The sequence below is a fragment of the Tyto alba genome, unplaced genomic scaffold (assembly GCF_018691265.1).
Source record: "Tyto alba isolate M040663 unplaced genomic scaffold, T.alba_DEE_v4.0 Super-Scaffold_3, whole genome shotgun sequence".
Classification (NCBI taxonomy): domain Eukaryota; kingdom Metazoa; phylum Chordata; class Aves; order Strigiformes; family Tytonidae; genus Tyto; species Tyto alba.
Window position 1 is genome coordinate 3,292,816 of NW_024881304.1, and position 17,416 is coordinate 3,310,231.

At 39.5% G+C, this 17,416-nt stretch overlaps 1 protein-coding gene across 3 annotated transcripts in view; it reads right to left on the reverse strand.

Annotated features, from left to right (window-relative positions):
* Positions 1-17,416, reverse strand: part of POC1A (POC1 centriolar protein A) — a 68,718-nt gene that overhangs the window by 32,678 nt on the left and 18,624 nt on the right. For all 3 annotated transcript variants that reach the window (XM_042799692.1, XM_042799690.1, XM_042799691.1), the window contains exons 7-9: positions 17,077-17,210; positions 7,500-7,568; positions 5,028-5,126 (exon numbers count right to left, since the gene is read on the reverse strand). In XM_042799692.1, coding sequence (XP_042655626.1) covers positions 5,028-5,126; positions 7,500-7,568; positions 17,077-17,210 — 302 coding nt within the window. The remainder of the gene's footprint in view (positions 1-5,027; positions 5,127-7,499; positions 7,569-17,076; positions 17,211-17,416) is intronic.

Consider the following 17,416-nt stretch of genomic DNA (forward strand, 5'->3'; position numbering starts at 1 on the left):
AAGTCTCCTCACCCACCTCCTCCTTTGCAAAGTAGTATTTTGCACAGAGAGTTACAATATGCTTAACAAAGGTTTATGAGTAAAGGATCTCTATATCAATTAATATTTCCTATTTTCCATAATATTGCATGAAAACCTTTCTACCAACTTAGCTTATACTACAATGGTTTTATTCGTAATTTTCAGTGTACAAGTTTAGATAAATATCCAATTACTTTCTAACTGTCCATGTGACATCAGCTGTTCAGCAATTGCTCATAACACTTGATCAAACATAGTCTTCTTGGAATTAGTCCACAATAGCAGCAAATCTGTCATATAATGAAACAAGTGTTCTTGTATACTCACATCAGCTGTAACCGCACGTACGAAGCTTCCCTTATATTTGGAAAAAAGAACACCACCAAACCCCCCAAATAAAATACATTATCTTCCCTCTCTGTAAAGAACAAATTGCATGATGAATGTTTTCACAACATATCAGATCTGTGAGCATGTCCTTTGATCTGATCCTACACAACTCATCATAAAGACGCCCTTATATTCAGTTATTGACCCCAGGACAAGCATAAGAGCCCATATTTATGAGATCACGTGCAAAACCCATACCTCTTAGTTTGACTTTCCTTCAGGTCCTCACCACAATACTGCAGCTTAAAGCAGGAATTTACTCTTACTCCTTAGATTCGAGATCAAAACAAACACAAATGCTTATAGGATCAAGGCACGGGACTATAAGACTTCATTTCTTCCCAATAGCTTCATACAGAATGCATCACAAGTGCTTGCCCTTAACTTCAGTTTTCAAGGAAATTATGCAACACATAGCAATAATTGTTAGCTTATAAATTTAGAGTAAGCATTTATTTCAGAGCTACTGTAATTCTGATCTAATATTTAAAGTCTCACATCTATGCTAACATATTTATAATTCACTTCTAACAGCTTCAGTGTTTAGCATACTTTCGTGTCTATGCTTTTACACCAGTCATGACTGCAATTCCTGCCCATCATAAGCTTCTCTTTCATTTGCATTAGGCCTTGCACAGAGCGGTTTTACTTTCAAAGCAAGTTGCATCTACCAAGCCTCATATTTACAGAAAACACAAGCAGGTGGGCAGAGCAACTTTGAAGTTCATGCCTATTGCTGCTAACAAGCCCAAAACCCTGATTCATAATGAATTTTAAGCAACTGCCTGAGAAACCAGCATCTTCTAAAGGCTGCAAGTCTCCCTCTGCCTATGGAAGTGAAAATTGTTTTAGAGCAAGTTTGTTTTCAAGCTCACCAAGCTTGACAATGTTTCATGCCTCTTATCCCACAGGTTATTTGAGATTCTTTTTTCTTCCTATTCATCTTGATGACAAACTAGTTTTAATGTCTGTGTTCAGTTATCCTTTCTTAGCACTTGCATGTTACTGACACTCCCCATGAGAAACCATATACTAAACTGAGTTTTTACACAGCCACTGTTCTGATTAGCATTGGTGCTTTCACAGCATTTAAGAAAAAAATTATACAGCTACACATTAGCGCATAAGCTCTCCTGGGAGAAATAGTCTCTCTGACTTTAGTAAAGGGTGCAAACAGATTCAAGATGCATCAAGAATAATGTTCATTAGGAGTACCAAAACAAAATAACAACCTACATGCCTGTTTTGAATGTAGTTACATCCCAGAACATCTACAAAATCTCAGTATTATTCAAGAAGCAGAATCCTGGCACACTGACACAGCAGTAGAGAAAGATGAAGCAGCTTCACTTTTCATTGAAGGTAAAGGTAGCCTTGTCATGAAATTAAGAGCCACAGGTGGCAGTTTCAAGTCTGATTTTGATGGGAAAAATAACCGATTTCAACTACACAGAATCCACCAAAATAAGTACTTCATTATTAAAAAGCAAAACATTTTGCTCAAAACAAGAAGGAACTAAATATATAGTGAAATTTAAGTCTTTCATTAAATTGTAGCAGTGACGGTACTCTTAGAGTTCAGCATAATAAGTTTCTAAAATATGTAAGTCATTACATTCACTTGAAAGAAAAGAATAGACTGCCATGAATGGACAAGTTATTATGGAGCCAAGATTTCCATGCTCAGCTCATACTTAAAATAACAAACCAAGCCATTTTCAGAGATATCAGCTTCTTTTTAACAGCCAAGAACATTTCATATCAAATCAAAATTTAAAATTAATCTATGGTATTCAAAACAAGCTCTCAGACTACATTGTTCATTATTCCTTTTAACTTCAGCAATTATAACTGCCTTAATATTGTGTTGCATTCCTAATAACCTAATACACAAGGATATTAAGTAGTAGTCATATTTTGCATTTCCATGCTCATGAAGTATAGTGAACTTTCAGTAGAGACCAGGTATAGGCTCTATAATGCTACATGACTGTTCTTGTAACAGGCAACCCTGATACAGCTGATACCCCCAAAAAATGTAACTACATTGGCTTTGGCAGTACCAATCAGACTGTGTGACATAAGAAAAAAATTGAAACTCCACTCCTTTATAGCAGGACAGAGCTGCATCACTCTTTCAAGGCAAAACAGAGTTCTTAACTGGGTAAGAGAGACCACATTGTTGAATTGCATCAACAGACTTAGCTGACTAAGACACTGGTCTTTGTTGTGCCAACTAGCACCAAGGCTCTCCATTGCAACTACCTTCATCCCTGCTTTTTAACCCGGCTTTTTTTACTGTTGAAGGCAGTCAAACATTTAATTTACAAATCTCTATTTATGCTCATAACTAGTTCGGCAGATCTAGTGGAAGCATCATTTGTGCTATTCAGGCCAAAAGATAACACATTTGCCCAACGAGTAAATAGGAAGGAAAAATCCCATGGACTATCACTCAGGCTAATCTTCTGTAAATTGTAAATGACACAGTAACTTTCCAACACATTTTATATTCAGGTAGTACCGCTGGGATCAGCCGCTCCCACGCTGCACACCCAAGCCAAAGGTTGCTTTTGGGTGGCAGTTCAAAATACTCACTCCTTTGAAGTAATTTAGGTCCCCAAACCAAAGTATGTCTCCTCTGTGTGACTCAGCATGGATTCACTTGGCCCTTTGTAAAAACACAGCACCTGGTCCAAACCAATATATTACACCTCAAAGACTAGGCAGTGCCCTGTTTCCCACTGGCTCAGAGCATGAGCAGAGTAACCCTTTGTCAACCAACACCACATAACATGGATTTGCTTGTCAGTAGCACACAAACAGTTGGTCCCAGCAGCATCTATTAGAGGTTTGGTCAGATAAACCCTTTTCCACAGCAGAATCATTTTGTTGGAGGGATGGATGTTCAGGGTGGTTAGTCATTGTTCAAGGGTTTTGTTTAGCAGCTGCATTCAACGCACATCTTAGGAGGTTCTATAACCAATAACTAAGTTTTAGAAGAGCTCAGGCATTTCCTTCCTTTCCTTAAATTACTAGTGGATAATATGCTCTGGTAATAACAGCAGTACAGGTGGAGGTAAATGTACCATAATATAATTAGCGAACACCTTGTCTACACTATTTAAGACATTCCTTGGAATGTTACAAACTGAAAACAGTATTTCTTCCCATAAAGACCTTCTTTGTCTCTGCCATATTTCAGCCCAGACTTACACTACAAAATATCTTAAATTAAAGCAGATAGAATTCAAAGTTAGTCCAGCTCAATAGGCTAATAAACAAAGAGGGCACTGGACGGCTAGTTTCATAGCCTGCATAACCTTAAAGTTAGAACACAGGTGAGGAAGAAAATGAAGAATTCATTTTTAGCCAAAACCAGCCAAAGATCAATAAACACTTTCACCTCCTCCTTCTTTCTGTGATTGCTTCCTACCATCCTTTCCCACTCACCTAGTACTAATATCCTCTGGTTTTGTTTGCTTTATTTACAGAGCACTCCACATAGTAAGGCATCAGGCTTAGAGCTGCAGACTCAAATCTTGTGTATCACAAAATACTATGGCTATTCCAACACCTCCAGCAATGGACTGAAGTCATATTAAATAAAAATGCTGCTATGTTTAAGAGAAAATGTAAGTTTAGTAGCCCAGTAAAGAAGATTTAAGTTGAAAAGATTAAAAGACACTGCTACAGAGTAACAGATGTTGACTAGCAGCTTACCTTTCAACTGAGGTAGCGCCACATATGCCCAAACCCCCTGGTTCACACACTGCTTTTTAGGTTACAGCTTATGTTGAACAAGATATATCAAAAAACTGTCACAGTAATAACATATTTCAGAATCCTGCAGGTATACTCAAATGTATCAAAAATATCTAAAGACTGACAAGACAAAATACAGAAGTTGAAGTGAAGCATCACCATGTGCAAAAATTGTAACTCATATGGGCTGTAACTTTAAAGGCTTACTCTTGTAATAGCCACGACACCCAACATCATTACTATGCTTAGATCTGTGCATCAAGCTAAATTACTCGGTGGATCTGTCCACTAGATACAGTCAGAACTCAGATGTGTCTCAATACATGGAACAGATATGAACTAATGCCTCCAAGTACTTAGGAAAGACCCTCCAGTACAACACACCACCTATTTCTCATGTGCAAAGTCTATGCACAGAGATTTATTTTGTCTTTGCTGTCAGTGAAAAGATATCTTGAACAATATCTATTTTCAGGACTGACACCAGTCTAAAGGATTCATATCAGCTAACAAAACTGACTTCAGCTGTTACTCACAGTCTGCGGTTTTTTTGGTGGACTATCATCCAAGCCTACTACACATTTTTAAACACAGGCTGTTAATAAAAAAATGCATATATACATGCACTAAATTTATTTCCCTTTGAAAATCATTACATATCATTTTCCTATAAAGCAAGTACAGTTGAAGAAAAAAACAACACGAGATCAGTTAAAAACAGACACCTCACAGCTCAAACAAATACCAAGGAAAGATGGCTCTACAGTTCAGCTGTCTGAGAGTCACACACTTTAAAGTTACAGAAAGTGTACTGAAAAGAAACTCTACACAATTTCTGTATGCTGACCTACCAGAGTGTGATGGGTCCCATCCACACTAGTGCCAGACTTCTGTGTTTTCAGTACATCACCATAATCTGCTGCATCAAAGTTAGTCTTCCACACCATCACCTGCAGAAGAAAGTTATCTCTATTATACATCTGCTTAAAGGTAAATTTTGTCAACACATCAGAGAAGAGTCAGCAGATGCACACAGTTTACCTAAGAAAGCTTTGCCATTGATTAAATGATGTTATTTGTAAATATGCTACTGAATACCAGACATAGCATAATTGAGTTCTCAATGGGTAAGTGACCTCTTCCAACATTCTTTGGGTCAGGAACATCATTAAACTAGAGCTACATAGAAAACTTCAAAGCGACATGCAGAATACATGATTGAAACCACAACTATATTAAAACATCATGCTTAGCATTGTAGCACTTATCAGCCACACCTCAAACAACTAGTCACTGATTTATCATGAGATTCAGTCACAAGAAAAGGAGTTAGTACTTTGAGACTAGCATTAGAGACCCTAAGCTAGTTCATCAGCTGAATACCAAACTTAAATCCCACTTACATGCATCTTCTCTTCATAATGTAGTATTTATCTCAGAAGAGAAGAGAGGCCTTAAATTAAACCACCTTAGCATATCAAGAGCAAATCTATGAAATAAAATCCTTAGCAGTTGCTCTGAAAGTCTAAAAAGATTTAAGAGTCATCAATCAACTATTTCAGAGGTCTGAAAGACACCTATGAACCCAGGCAACTCATCCTGGCTGTTAGAAACACCAGTGTTTATTCTTCACTTACAAGTTTTCATCCCTGATTCATGTGAAATAAAAGCATTTTTCTTCTGTAGTTGTGTAATTAACCAATGAGGCCATTCCATTGTGTAACAGAAAAAAACAATGCTCTTTTATTGCATAGATTGTCTCTTCACAGCTAGCAAAGGTGCTATTACAACAAAGACGGACATTGGCACCTAGCCTAACCTTGGGATTAAGATCAATGCAACACAGCTCAGTGAAGACTGGTGACAGAAAAATGGATGATAGTTTGCAAAGAAATGAGCATTATTTTGTTTAAAGAAATTCCAACCATAGGAAAGACAAAGAGAGAGTTGATACAACAAAAGCCTTTTGAAGGAATATACTTTACACAGAGAAATGTAGGCTAATACATCCTCTTAAACTAAAAGTGAAACAAATAAAGTCAGCTGCTTGGCTACGCCTAGAAAAAGAAGACAAAATTTCTGAAGTTTTCTATTGAAAATAAGTAACAATGAATTGGTATGTATTTCCAGCTACATTAGGACTTTTAAAGAAGAGAAAAAGAAAAGCAAAAAGGCACATTTATTTCTTGTGTTAGAAAAACATTTCAAGAGCAAATCTTAATCTAGTGGCCACAATATAATTTTACAAGACAAAAACACTGGATGTATCCCTTCAAAACAGTCTATTTGAAGCCTTAAATAAAAAGTGGTGTTAGAGACAGGATGACAAGCTATGCCACTTATCTCAGCAAATCTAGAAGATGGAGTTAAAATGCAGCAGCTCATGAAACTGTCATGAGCTACAACCCTAGGACTGGTTTCCTCCTCAATAGTATACTACTAAAAATAAGTGTCTCAGAAAAAACATAAAGTCATTTTAGCATGGTCCAGACATACTGAGTATATTTTTGCTTTCCCCCACTGACAACAGAAAAGAAAACCCAGCAGCTTTTACAGAAATGCAAATGTGAATTATAACTCAGAACCAGAAGTAAAAGGAAGAGACCCCTTCTGCCCCAACTGTTTCATCCACAAGAACCCTTCACCAGCAGTACAAGACATGCAGGCTCTCAATCCTAGTGTACACATTGTAGTCAGCAGATAAAAGTCCAACTCTGACCCAAAAAGCTCTGCAATCGCAGCATTAGCACAGTTTTGCACCAGGCTCCCATTAATAAAGAGGCCTTCAGCCTATATTCAGGTCCAACCAGGTTGAAAACCACCTAATCTCAGTCACTGGAGATGGCTTAGCCACAGCAACTCAAGTAAGACTGAGAGGACATCTGTGGGGAGGAGGAGAACATTAAGGAATATGAAAGAGAGCACTGTAGACCAGTGGAGCCTGGAAGACTAATCAGGGCAAGCATCCCTGCCTGCTTGCCTTGTCCTTACACTTGTGCCCCAGAACCAGCCAGTGGCAGATCAAGAGATGATCCATCAACATCACACGTGACATTCAGTGTATCTCAACACAGCCATTTGTATACCCATCTAACATCCCCAGCAGCAGATGTCTCAAAAGCATACAGTAAGGGCCATACATAGGGTAGTACTTCCTCTGTAGTACATACCCATTCCCAAACAATCCAGCTGAAGTACTTCCCCGGTAAGAAAAGTCCATGTTTAATATATCTCACTATTTTTAGTATTTGTTTTCTCTTTGAAAGCAGTAAGATGCCAAGAAAACAGCAACAAGACACAAAACTATCAAACTTGTGAGGTACCTGTTCATCAGACCCTCCAGATGCAAATAAGTCTCCAGCTCTTGAAAACGCTACACAGGTAGCTGGCCCCTGTAAACAGATTTAAGATATGTTTAAAAAAAACCTGAAAGAAAACAAAGTGTTATACAGCTCCATTCGTTACAGCTTTACAAGTTATTTCTCATTTGACATCAGCAATCTAAAGGTAAAATTTAAAAAGCTCTTATCTGTCAGGTAAGTGGGCCACAATTAACGTAAGTTTGCTTGGCTCACACTTACCATTTCCCATGTTTCTGCCCCCAGTTTAAGACACCCACATTTCAATATACATGGCATTAAGACAGAGATAGGAACAAACTAAGTTTCACAGCTTCAGGCTTTTCATTGCTCCTTCTCAATCATTCTCTTTTCCCTTTACAATTAGAAATTTGTAAAACTCCTGTTCATTTATTAAAAGCAGTGAAACTGCTGAGTTTTGTTAAATGAAGCCTTCAGTCACCTGACGGAAAGGTTTAAAGCAGAAAAGGAGGTTTAAAACACACAGATATACACAAAGCATCATCAAAAGGCTTATTGAGAAAGATTGTTAGATGTAAAATACCCCCACTACTGACAATCGTAATCATTCACAAATCATAAACCATGTCCCATAAAAATGCAAGTGTTTTAAAACGAATTTGAGAAGTGATAAATCTACCTTTCAGGCTTCAATTGCCAAGCCTTCAGAATCTACATTTTCCAAGCTCCTCCTCATACCATGACTACCAGAACCATGGAAGAAAAATGCATGAAGGCAAGATTTTCACATAATCATTGAACTCCAGGGGTCAGAACTTCAAATATTACCCAGAATCTTCAAGACACAGACACCAAAAGACAGAAAATTTCATGGACCACTGTGTGCACCAGATTCAGCATGGAAAATAATATCTTTTCTCCACATGCTTTCCCAACAGCCTTTCTTTGAAAACACATAACTGTCACTAAGGGACAGCATAAAACACATGACTGATGATAAAAATAGCCAACAAGTAGGGCTACAGGCAAGAAGTGAAAGAATCAGTTCCATCACAAAAAAAGGGGAAGAGAGTTTGCTTGCTTGCTTTTGTTTGTTTGGAGGTTTTTTTTTTACAGTCATCACATGCTTTCCTATATTTCCAAGATACTCCATACAAACAGCTCACTGCAGAAGACCCAAGGCTTAAAGCTCTTGCTTACTCCACCACAACATAACTTCAAAACATGCTTCACTAGCTGTCAAGCAAATCAATCAATTTGCATCCATTAATTTGGCCAAGGTTGGAAGCATTTTAAATCAAGAAACCTGCACAAGCGGAATAACTGAACACATAAGATTCAATATTCAGAGCAGAAACTAATTACTTATTTGAGACTTGAGAGTCAACAAGCCCACAAAATTTCCAGCACAGCAGGAAGAAAAAGTCAAGGCTACCTGAAGAGCACTGGTAAAAATAACAGGTTGCTGAATGACATACAGAACAGCATCAGCAGAATATACTGTGTTTGGACATTAGCTTCTACTTACTGTATTCTGTAGTACTATCTAGAGTTTTCTAGGAGCCAGCTATTCTCTTTGGATACCAACTAGCAGGACAAAGTCAACTCCAGGGGTACATCCAAAGGCATCAGAAACAAACCAGAATTACTGCTGCATATCCTCTTACATGTGGAGCATGTGGCCAAGCAATAACAGAGGCTTCAAATCAAACAGGCACCCGCGGCAGCACAGGAGAATGCAAACAGCAGGCAGGTACTCCTTACAATACCATCATTTACCATTTTTAAGCTACAGCCTAATGATCTATGCAGGTTTGTGTTAGTTGTCAGGTTTGTAACTGAAGAATAGAAGAAGGCTGGCTTAAACTGATTTTCTCTTAGTTTTACAGAAGGGATGCCAAAGTTAATGCATCCAGTATCGTCTTCATACAGCACAGGTGCTTGCATTTTGAAGCCTTGCTCTTAAAACAACAGTCAGTTCTGAGATGCTTTAAATCGTGCTGCCTGCTAAAGCCCTGCTTGAGTAAAAGCATGCATTTCACACCATGCATCTATTTTAATATGTTTTCAACCTTTCAGAAAGCACACAGGAAGACGCACATGGGAAGGATGAAGCAGGCGCTCCGAGATGCAGTTAAACAGAGCTGGGAAATTGTTACGTATGTTCATGCACAAGCAGAACACAAACTGTTCTGCTTAGAATAAAGAGCTGAGAAACCAGACAGTGAGGTTGTATGTCAGCTACTGAACACATTTTGTTGCAGACTGTCCTAAGCCTGACCTTTAGCCCAAGCTGAAATGGGCAAGAAAGGCAGGAACAAGCATTCCCAGAGGATGTCTATTGCTGGGAAAAGCAAGCTGAACTACTGACAAGCTGATGCCCCTCATGCTTCTGCCTTCTACTCCCACCCATCTTCCCCAGCAGTTCAGCTCTTCAACCACACTGTCAGGAATGGAGACTAAAAAAACATGCGAAAGCAAAAGACATAAACAGTATGAAAGGGCAGAAAAAAGCACAAAGCCAGAGAGCTGCACACTGGTGAATACTGCTCAAAGATAACAGAGCTGAGAATACAGAAGCTGCACTTTGACTGTAATAAACCAGAGTTGGGAGAGCAGAAAAAACTTTCAAAACATTAATACAAAGTGTTCATGAACAAGGACATGTGAGGAATACTGGAGAGGACCTAGGTTTCACAAAATTATTTTTATTAGTCTAAATATTTCAGTGCATTTAAACAAAACTTTGTACAATACAAATCACATCAAAACAGGCAATGAACTGACTCTGAAGTCATGGCATTCTGAAGGGGAAAAAAGTTCAACAGAACATATTCCTCCCAAAATAGAAAGTGATATCAAAGACTGAATGTGCCTACATAAATTGAAAGAAAGGGAACAAACAAGTCTATAGACACAACATCCTCTACAGATTTGTTGACATAAATTAAGTGAAAAGTATTTTTGCTACATACACTTACTTTCCGGATACAACAGGTTCGCTATAGCAACATGGAAATAATAGTTTGCCAAACACTCTCACAATATAAACACACACACAAAAAAAAAAAGCTACGCTTGCCAGTGATTAAACATAGCCTAACTCCCATTTGTTCCAGGTAAACATGGCAGAAATTCAACGGATTTCTGATGTAGTCCTGGACAACATGGTTGGAGACTGAAGAATTCAAATCTCCCTTCAGATTTTTTTTCCTCCCTTAAATTTACTGTTTGCATTAAAAGTATAAAAAAGCAGAAGTTACATATTCTTCTATACATGTTGTAGGGAGAATTTTAAACTTATTTCCCACACAACTAGAACATGTGGGATGCAGCGACTTTCTACAGGATCACTTTATTCCTCTTTCTGTAACAGGATACAAATATCTTTCTCCTAGTATTCCCTATAGTGTCAGAATTTCCAGTTCTGCCTCCTCATTGCGCTATGTGCTGCACACAAGCTGCTAGCACGAGTCCCCAAATTCCTACAGCTTCTTGCCTTAAAGAAGCTGCAGAAAGAAGGGATTGGACAATGAGCTACATCAAGTCAGCGGTAAGGAACACCTATATTTAGTCCTCGGCAGGCCAACATGAGGACTGTCAAGCTTTTGTGCACGTCAAATAAGGTTTGAAATTATAATAATAATTTTGGTGATACTGGGAGAGAGCTGCAGAAAGTTTGAGGGAAAGTACAGAAGAGAGCAAAAAGTCACCCACTGGAAATGTTGAGTGGCAAGAACATTGTCACTAATCAATATTCAACTCATCACCTCTAGTGAAAGATGAGTACCAGGCAGGGTAGAGATAAGCCCCAGGGAGCCTCAGAAAAGACAAATCACTCACACACTGGATGCGGCAAAGAAACTGGGAGCAAAAAAAAAAAGGAAGCCATACAGAAGGAATGATAACAGGATCAAGTCTAGTCCTTTGCAGCAGCGTTCCCAATGAGCAAGATTCAGGCAAGGTCAGATAGCCATGCCATGGTAGCTGAAACACCAGGTGACATCCCACTTCTAGCTGCATACATAGGTAAGAAAGGTGAGGCACAGCATGTTATACAATCTAATTTATATGCAGACCATCCCCCAAAGATAAACACTGTACCTTCTCCTTGTTTTCCCACTTCCTGCAGAAGTAGGCTAACAATAAGGCCTTTATTGCCCCTGGCAATTCACACGTTGATCAGCTTACACAAAACATTAAGCGTGGCCTTAGAAAAAAGACGTTCAGAACTATTCTGAATGGCTTGAATGCATTCATTACCCAGAAAGATGGGATCCAAAGCCAGGTCACAGATTACAACACTGAATGAGAGAGTGGCAGAATGCTACCAGCATTAGTAACAACTGACAGAGATGACAAGAGACAACAGGAACAGCATCCCTGAACACAAAGCTTTCAAAGGTGGAACTAAAAATAGATCTCTCTGAAATATATCAGAGAAAGGCCAGGAGTTTAGTTTGAAGACATGGAAATACACCTGAAGCAAGCAGTCATACCTGCATGCCTACAGCGTATGAATACGTACCACCTATAAATAGTAAGCAGACAATCACAGAGAAAGCCCTCTTGGACACCACCTCCTCCCCCACAGAACTGCTGGAAGACAGAAGACACACGATTTCAAGAACAGCAGGGCCAACACCAACAGTCAATTCAAGTCAAGAGAGGTCAGACTTGTGAGCTTCAGCTAGGAACAGAGCTAACATTTTGGCTTCAGCATAACAGAAGAAGCAAGAGCCAGGCTGGAAAGGGTCCAGGAATAAACCAGAGGAGAATAGTTTAATGATGCACAATCTGCACAATGAAAGGAGAGGCAGAGAGGAAGGTAGCTGGAGACAAGTAGGGTCAAGGATGCCATTAGATTTTTTTTTTTTTTTTTTTTTAATCCTGGTAGAAACTAATGCATACCAGAAAAGAGACATGTAAGAGAGTAAGGGAGGTCCAAGAACTGGAACAAGGCCTATCTAGAAGATGCAAATAGTTGAATTAAAGGAGAGCTTCCTCTTCCACTGCCCACAAAAGGAGATGTAGAAATGAGTAGATATGAGCCAGTACATTTAGTCAAACTCTCCTGGAATAGATTAACTCATGAAAAGAGAAAAAAGGAGATATGAGTGGCAACAAGGTCTGAGAAACAAATCCAGAAGCAACCAGCACAGTGGGATCACAGGCATGTCATCAGTTTGAGGCATAACAGAGCAATCGTTGCCACCGCTCATAGTGCTTTCAGCTCCTTTATGGCACAGGAGGAGAGGGCAAATCACACTTGGACAGATAGGCATTGAAATGACAGAGGGTAGAAAAGCAAAAAATGCAGAGTAAGTGATCAAGACAATCAAGAAAACACCAAGAGCTGGTAAGAAACTTGATAAATGCATTTGAGTGCCAAAGAAGATAGATGGCCTGAGACAAGATGCTGGACGTCATATGTTTTTCATTTATCACTTGGTTTCAGCAGCAGAGGAAACAGTGAAGAGAGTTCAGTGAAGACCAATTTAAATTAACAGACCTTTTGGTAAGGCAGGAGCAATCAGCCTGTATCTCAGGATCAATGATGAACTTGCAGCAAGGAAACCCACAGCTGTGAAGATCTATTCAATCTCATAAGAAAAGGTGAAAGACAGCAGGATACTTATAAGAAAACCGAATTCAGAGAAGACAGAGGCAGGAAGAAATACAAGGGGCGAGACAGGTGACAAAGTTAACACACACTTGTTTCACAATCTGGTACAGGATGCAAAACATATCCTGCAGAAGCATCAGACAGGAAAAACCAAATACTAGAAAGAGTTAAGAACTAGGGGGAAAAAAGCTATGAATGCCATGGATGCTTGTTGTCTTTTTACAAACAACACAGATACCCTAAAGACAATGTGGAGAGGGGAGCAGGTGTCAGCACAGGAATTGCACATTGGCAAATCAAGACATTCAGGACAGAGCTGAGTATGGTCCTCAAGTGGGGATGGAGTGGAAAGCTATAGGACTGTGGAAAGAATCCACGTTCAACATTAAGGACAAGAAAAATGTTTATATAAAGGGCAGATTCCTAGAAACGGCACACTATGCAGGTGAGAATATAAAGGAGAGAAGGGAACCAAGAAGAAAAGCACAGGGGACAGATGGCAATAGCAACAAGGGACATCTTCATAAATAATACCTCTGACAAGAGGTCATGAGGATTCTCAGCACACTGAGCTCTGAAAAATTCCTGTATTACTACACAGAGCAAGACAGTCATGCCTGCACCTTCCTTCACTAGGGTGTAAGGGGTAGAGCTAACACAGGGAAAATTTATACTGGCAACTTATAATTGAATATTCAGTAGCTCTTTAACTCCTGAAAGCTTCAGTTAAAAAAAAAAAATACAAAGGAAGAAAAGAGCACTTGTATTTCCTTTTAATATTTGGAAATGCTAATCTAGAGTCAATTGCTTGTTGTTTGCAACACAACCTTCTCCCCTTTTTTGTTGGTCCAGTTCTGTGCAGTGCTGAGACATCCTCACATCCTTCAAAGAGGACTAGGCCTGCACAGATGCCACCTAAGTAGAGCTGACAGCAGACAGAAAAAGAGCGCATTTGTTTCCTGTGCACCTGCTCAGATCTTGCTCTTCAGTCTGCGAACAAAGCAGAAAGCACTTACGCCACCCAGGTAGGTAGAATGCAGCTACTTCATGGTTCAAATTAAGGTTGTTTGGAGAATCTTAACTTTGCATTTTCCGTCTTCCTAGTTATAAACATACAGATATTTTCTAAATATTTGCTGAGACTTTTCATTCCACTAAGGAAGTTGGTCTGGAAATGCTCTAATCAAACCACCCCAAAGGGCAGACAAGCACTGTGTACATACCTGCTCTCCTCTAGCAACTCTCCAGAGGTGACTTACAGGGCCCCAAAACATTCTGTTCCTCAACAATGATTCAGTTCGAGGTGGACCTACATACCAAGCCCCTGTCTCATGTGTATGGAATTAGGCAAGAGTGCTTCACAGCTTGAAGCACTCCAGAACTAAAATATGCAGCACAATACAGAATGATATTTTGCAGCTGCAAGATGTCAGGTCCAAGCTGCAAACTCCTGTCTCTAACAATCCTTCTGCTACAAAGGGGCCAGCTACATTACAATTAAAGACAGCAATGTAAACTTGGCAATCCTCCTTATGTAAACTAATCAGCTGCTAACAAATTCCTGGCACTCCAGCAGTTGCGTCAGAGTATGTCTAAAGGACCTTAAGTTTTTTTCCTTCAAGTGTCCATTCGCATGCAGTCTTCCCAGAACAACATAACAGCAGTCAGCTGTCAGAGTAGGAACAGAGCCTCCACCAGCATATTCACCCTCACAAAGTCACAACTCAAGAATGTCTTCAGAACAGGCTGTTCATTTGGTGACTAACCTGCAGCCCTCACTTAAAAAGGGAAATCTACTTAATGACCAAAAAATCCACACCCACTTCCTTTTTAGCCACTTGAAGATATTGACAGAAATCACCATGAGAATGGAGGGGGGGAAAAACACAACCTCAGTATTAAGTAGACTGGGTTTATCTGAGCAGAGCAGGCTAGAGAGGCAGCCAGTGCAGGAATCCACCCCAGCAGCTTCTGGTGAAAGCAGGGCCTGTTGTCACTGCTGGCTGCTTACAGTGAATGAAGCAAAAGCTATCATGCTCTTTTAGTGGAAAAACATATCTGTGAAAGCAGGCATTAAAAGAACCAACCCACAACAATACAGCACATACCAGCAGAGGGAATGCCAGCCAGGGCTATGCTAGGACTGGTTCCATAGCCATCTCAGGGCAATACACTTAAAGATGACCAGACAGCACTACCAGCCATTTTTATACTTCCACTTGTTTCCAAACTGAAAAAGGTATAATCCTACAATGGCAACTACCCTTCAGCTGTGCCAGTGTCAAAGCATTTCCAATGCCAGTTAGATGCCTAGGAGAGTGGCAGACATTGTCTTACTGATCTGAAACAGGAGCAGGAAAAATATGGAGCTTTAACTCTACTTCTGAACAGATGATTCACAAACCAACTGTTTTGCAGAAGCCCTGAGTTAAGTACAGCAGACTAAAGGGACTTTCTATTGTCTAATTCTGAAGACCTCCATCACTATAATCAGTTTGGGACTCTCAATTTTTTTTTTTGTGCCACTGCACTTGGTGAGGAGCAGCCTACAACTCAGAAGGGAGGAAAATAGAAAGCAGGTTCAGCCTCCTGCTGAACAAGAAACAGGCGCATCCCTTCCCGAGGGAAGGATGAAAGGTGTAAAGATCCACTGTCCTTCATACCTACACTTTTCTAGAAAGCTACTTCCTAGGAACTGATTTAAATTAACACAAGAAACAAATATGAAAACAAGATTAAGACAACAGTTAGAAGCTTTGCAGCCCCTGACAGGAGAATCCACTTAGTCTAATTTTCAAAGTAAGAAAAATTTAGGCAGTCAAGGTTTACATGTTAAGATAAACAGAATTTGTTATCTTCCCCTAATTCTTTTCAGCATTTGAACCCTTTGGTCAGTTTTAATCAGATCTTTACATGAAGTAGAGCTTTAAGTATGAGGTTGCCCTATTTTCCCATTAATATTACAAAAAAAAGCGAAAAGTTTATTAATACACAGGAAAAGAGAAGTTACAGAACAAAGTTGACCTTTTTAGATATCAGACAAGGCAGTCACTAAACAAAGCCACAAGAAACCAGAATTATCAGTTTTGCGGCTTACACCACTACCATTATTGCCTAGAACCATCCCCATGACCACAACAACAGCTTCAGGCAATGGCTTTCCCCAGCTAGTTTTGATGCTTTAAGACTCAGCCCCCTTTTTAACAGAGACAAGTGGGGCAAGAATTTATGTTCTCTTTGTCCCTTTGGAAAAGGAACCTTTAAAGCAGGTCTGCTTTTTTATGCCTTTGAGCCCCACTCAGTATGGACAACAAAATTAGTCTATTAATTTTCATTTAACATTTAAAAAGAGAGCTCCAAGCATTCATATAATTAACCTTACAAGCAACGCATCCAGCAGCATAATACTAATAGGTCAATCAGTTAAACTTAACCAACCAGCAGCATTTATCACCTTCAATTATTTAATTCAACCCATTAACAAAAGGGAAACATGTTCCCAAATCACATCTGAAAATGTATTTCCTCCGTTTTACCAGTACTGTCCTCAAGTCTCCTGTCAGGTAAATAGTACTTATCTTCACAACACTTATGTCAGGGCAGTGAGTGTTATTTGCACCACTCTAGAGAGGGAGACAGTCAGAGCTGTGGTACAGAGTGCACAACAGACCCAGGATTAGAGTCTATCGCACAGCTCTGACTGCCCCTTAGGTCTAAGACCTGCATCCTCAATACTGGAGCTCCCTTTCTCTCTTGATTTCTCATCCTTTCCATTCCTGTCTTCCCTCCCTCCCACCCCATAGGTCTTCCCTTCAAAACAGTGATGATCTCAGTAGTACTATCATTGTAATTTTATGCAAGGAAGTTTTGGCCATGAAGAATGAAAGGCTCAAGCACAGATGTGCCCAGTTTGTTATGGGTTTGTACATTACTGTATAAAAGGCTTTGCCTCACCTGGTGACCATGAAGAGTATACAGAAGTCTTCCTTCAAGCAAGTCCAGAATCTTAAGGGTTGAATCATTGGAAGCAGTAACCAGATAGTTTCCAGAGGGGTGAAAGGAAAGACTGTTTACCACAGCACTGTGCACTAAGGATGGAAAAAAACGTATATAATAGTCACCGAGACCAGTTTACGTAAGCTGGAGGCAAAAGAATAAAGTACAAGCACATTCCAATTTTCTGTTACAAAGTTTAACGGGAAGATAGTCATGGGAGAAACATTCCACAAAAACTCTTCAAAGCACTGGAGAACAAGCACAACAGTACTCAAGTTTTGTAAAAATAGGCACTACT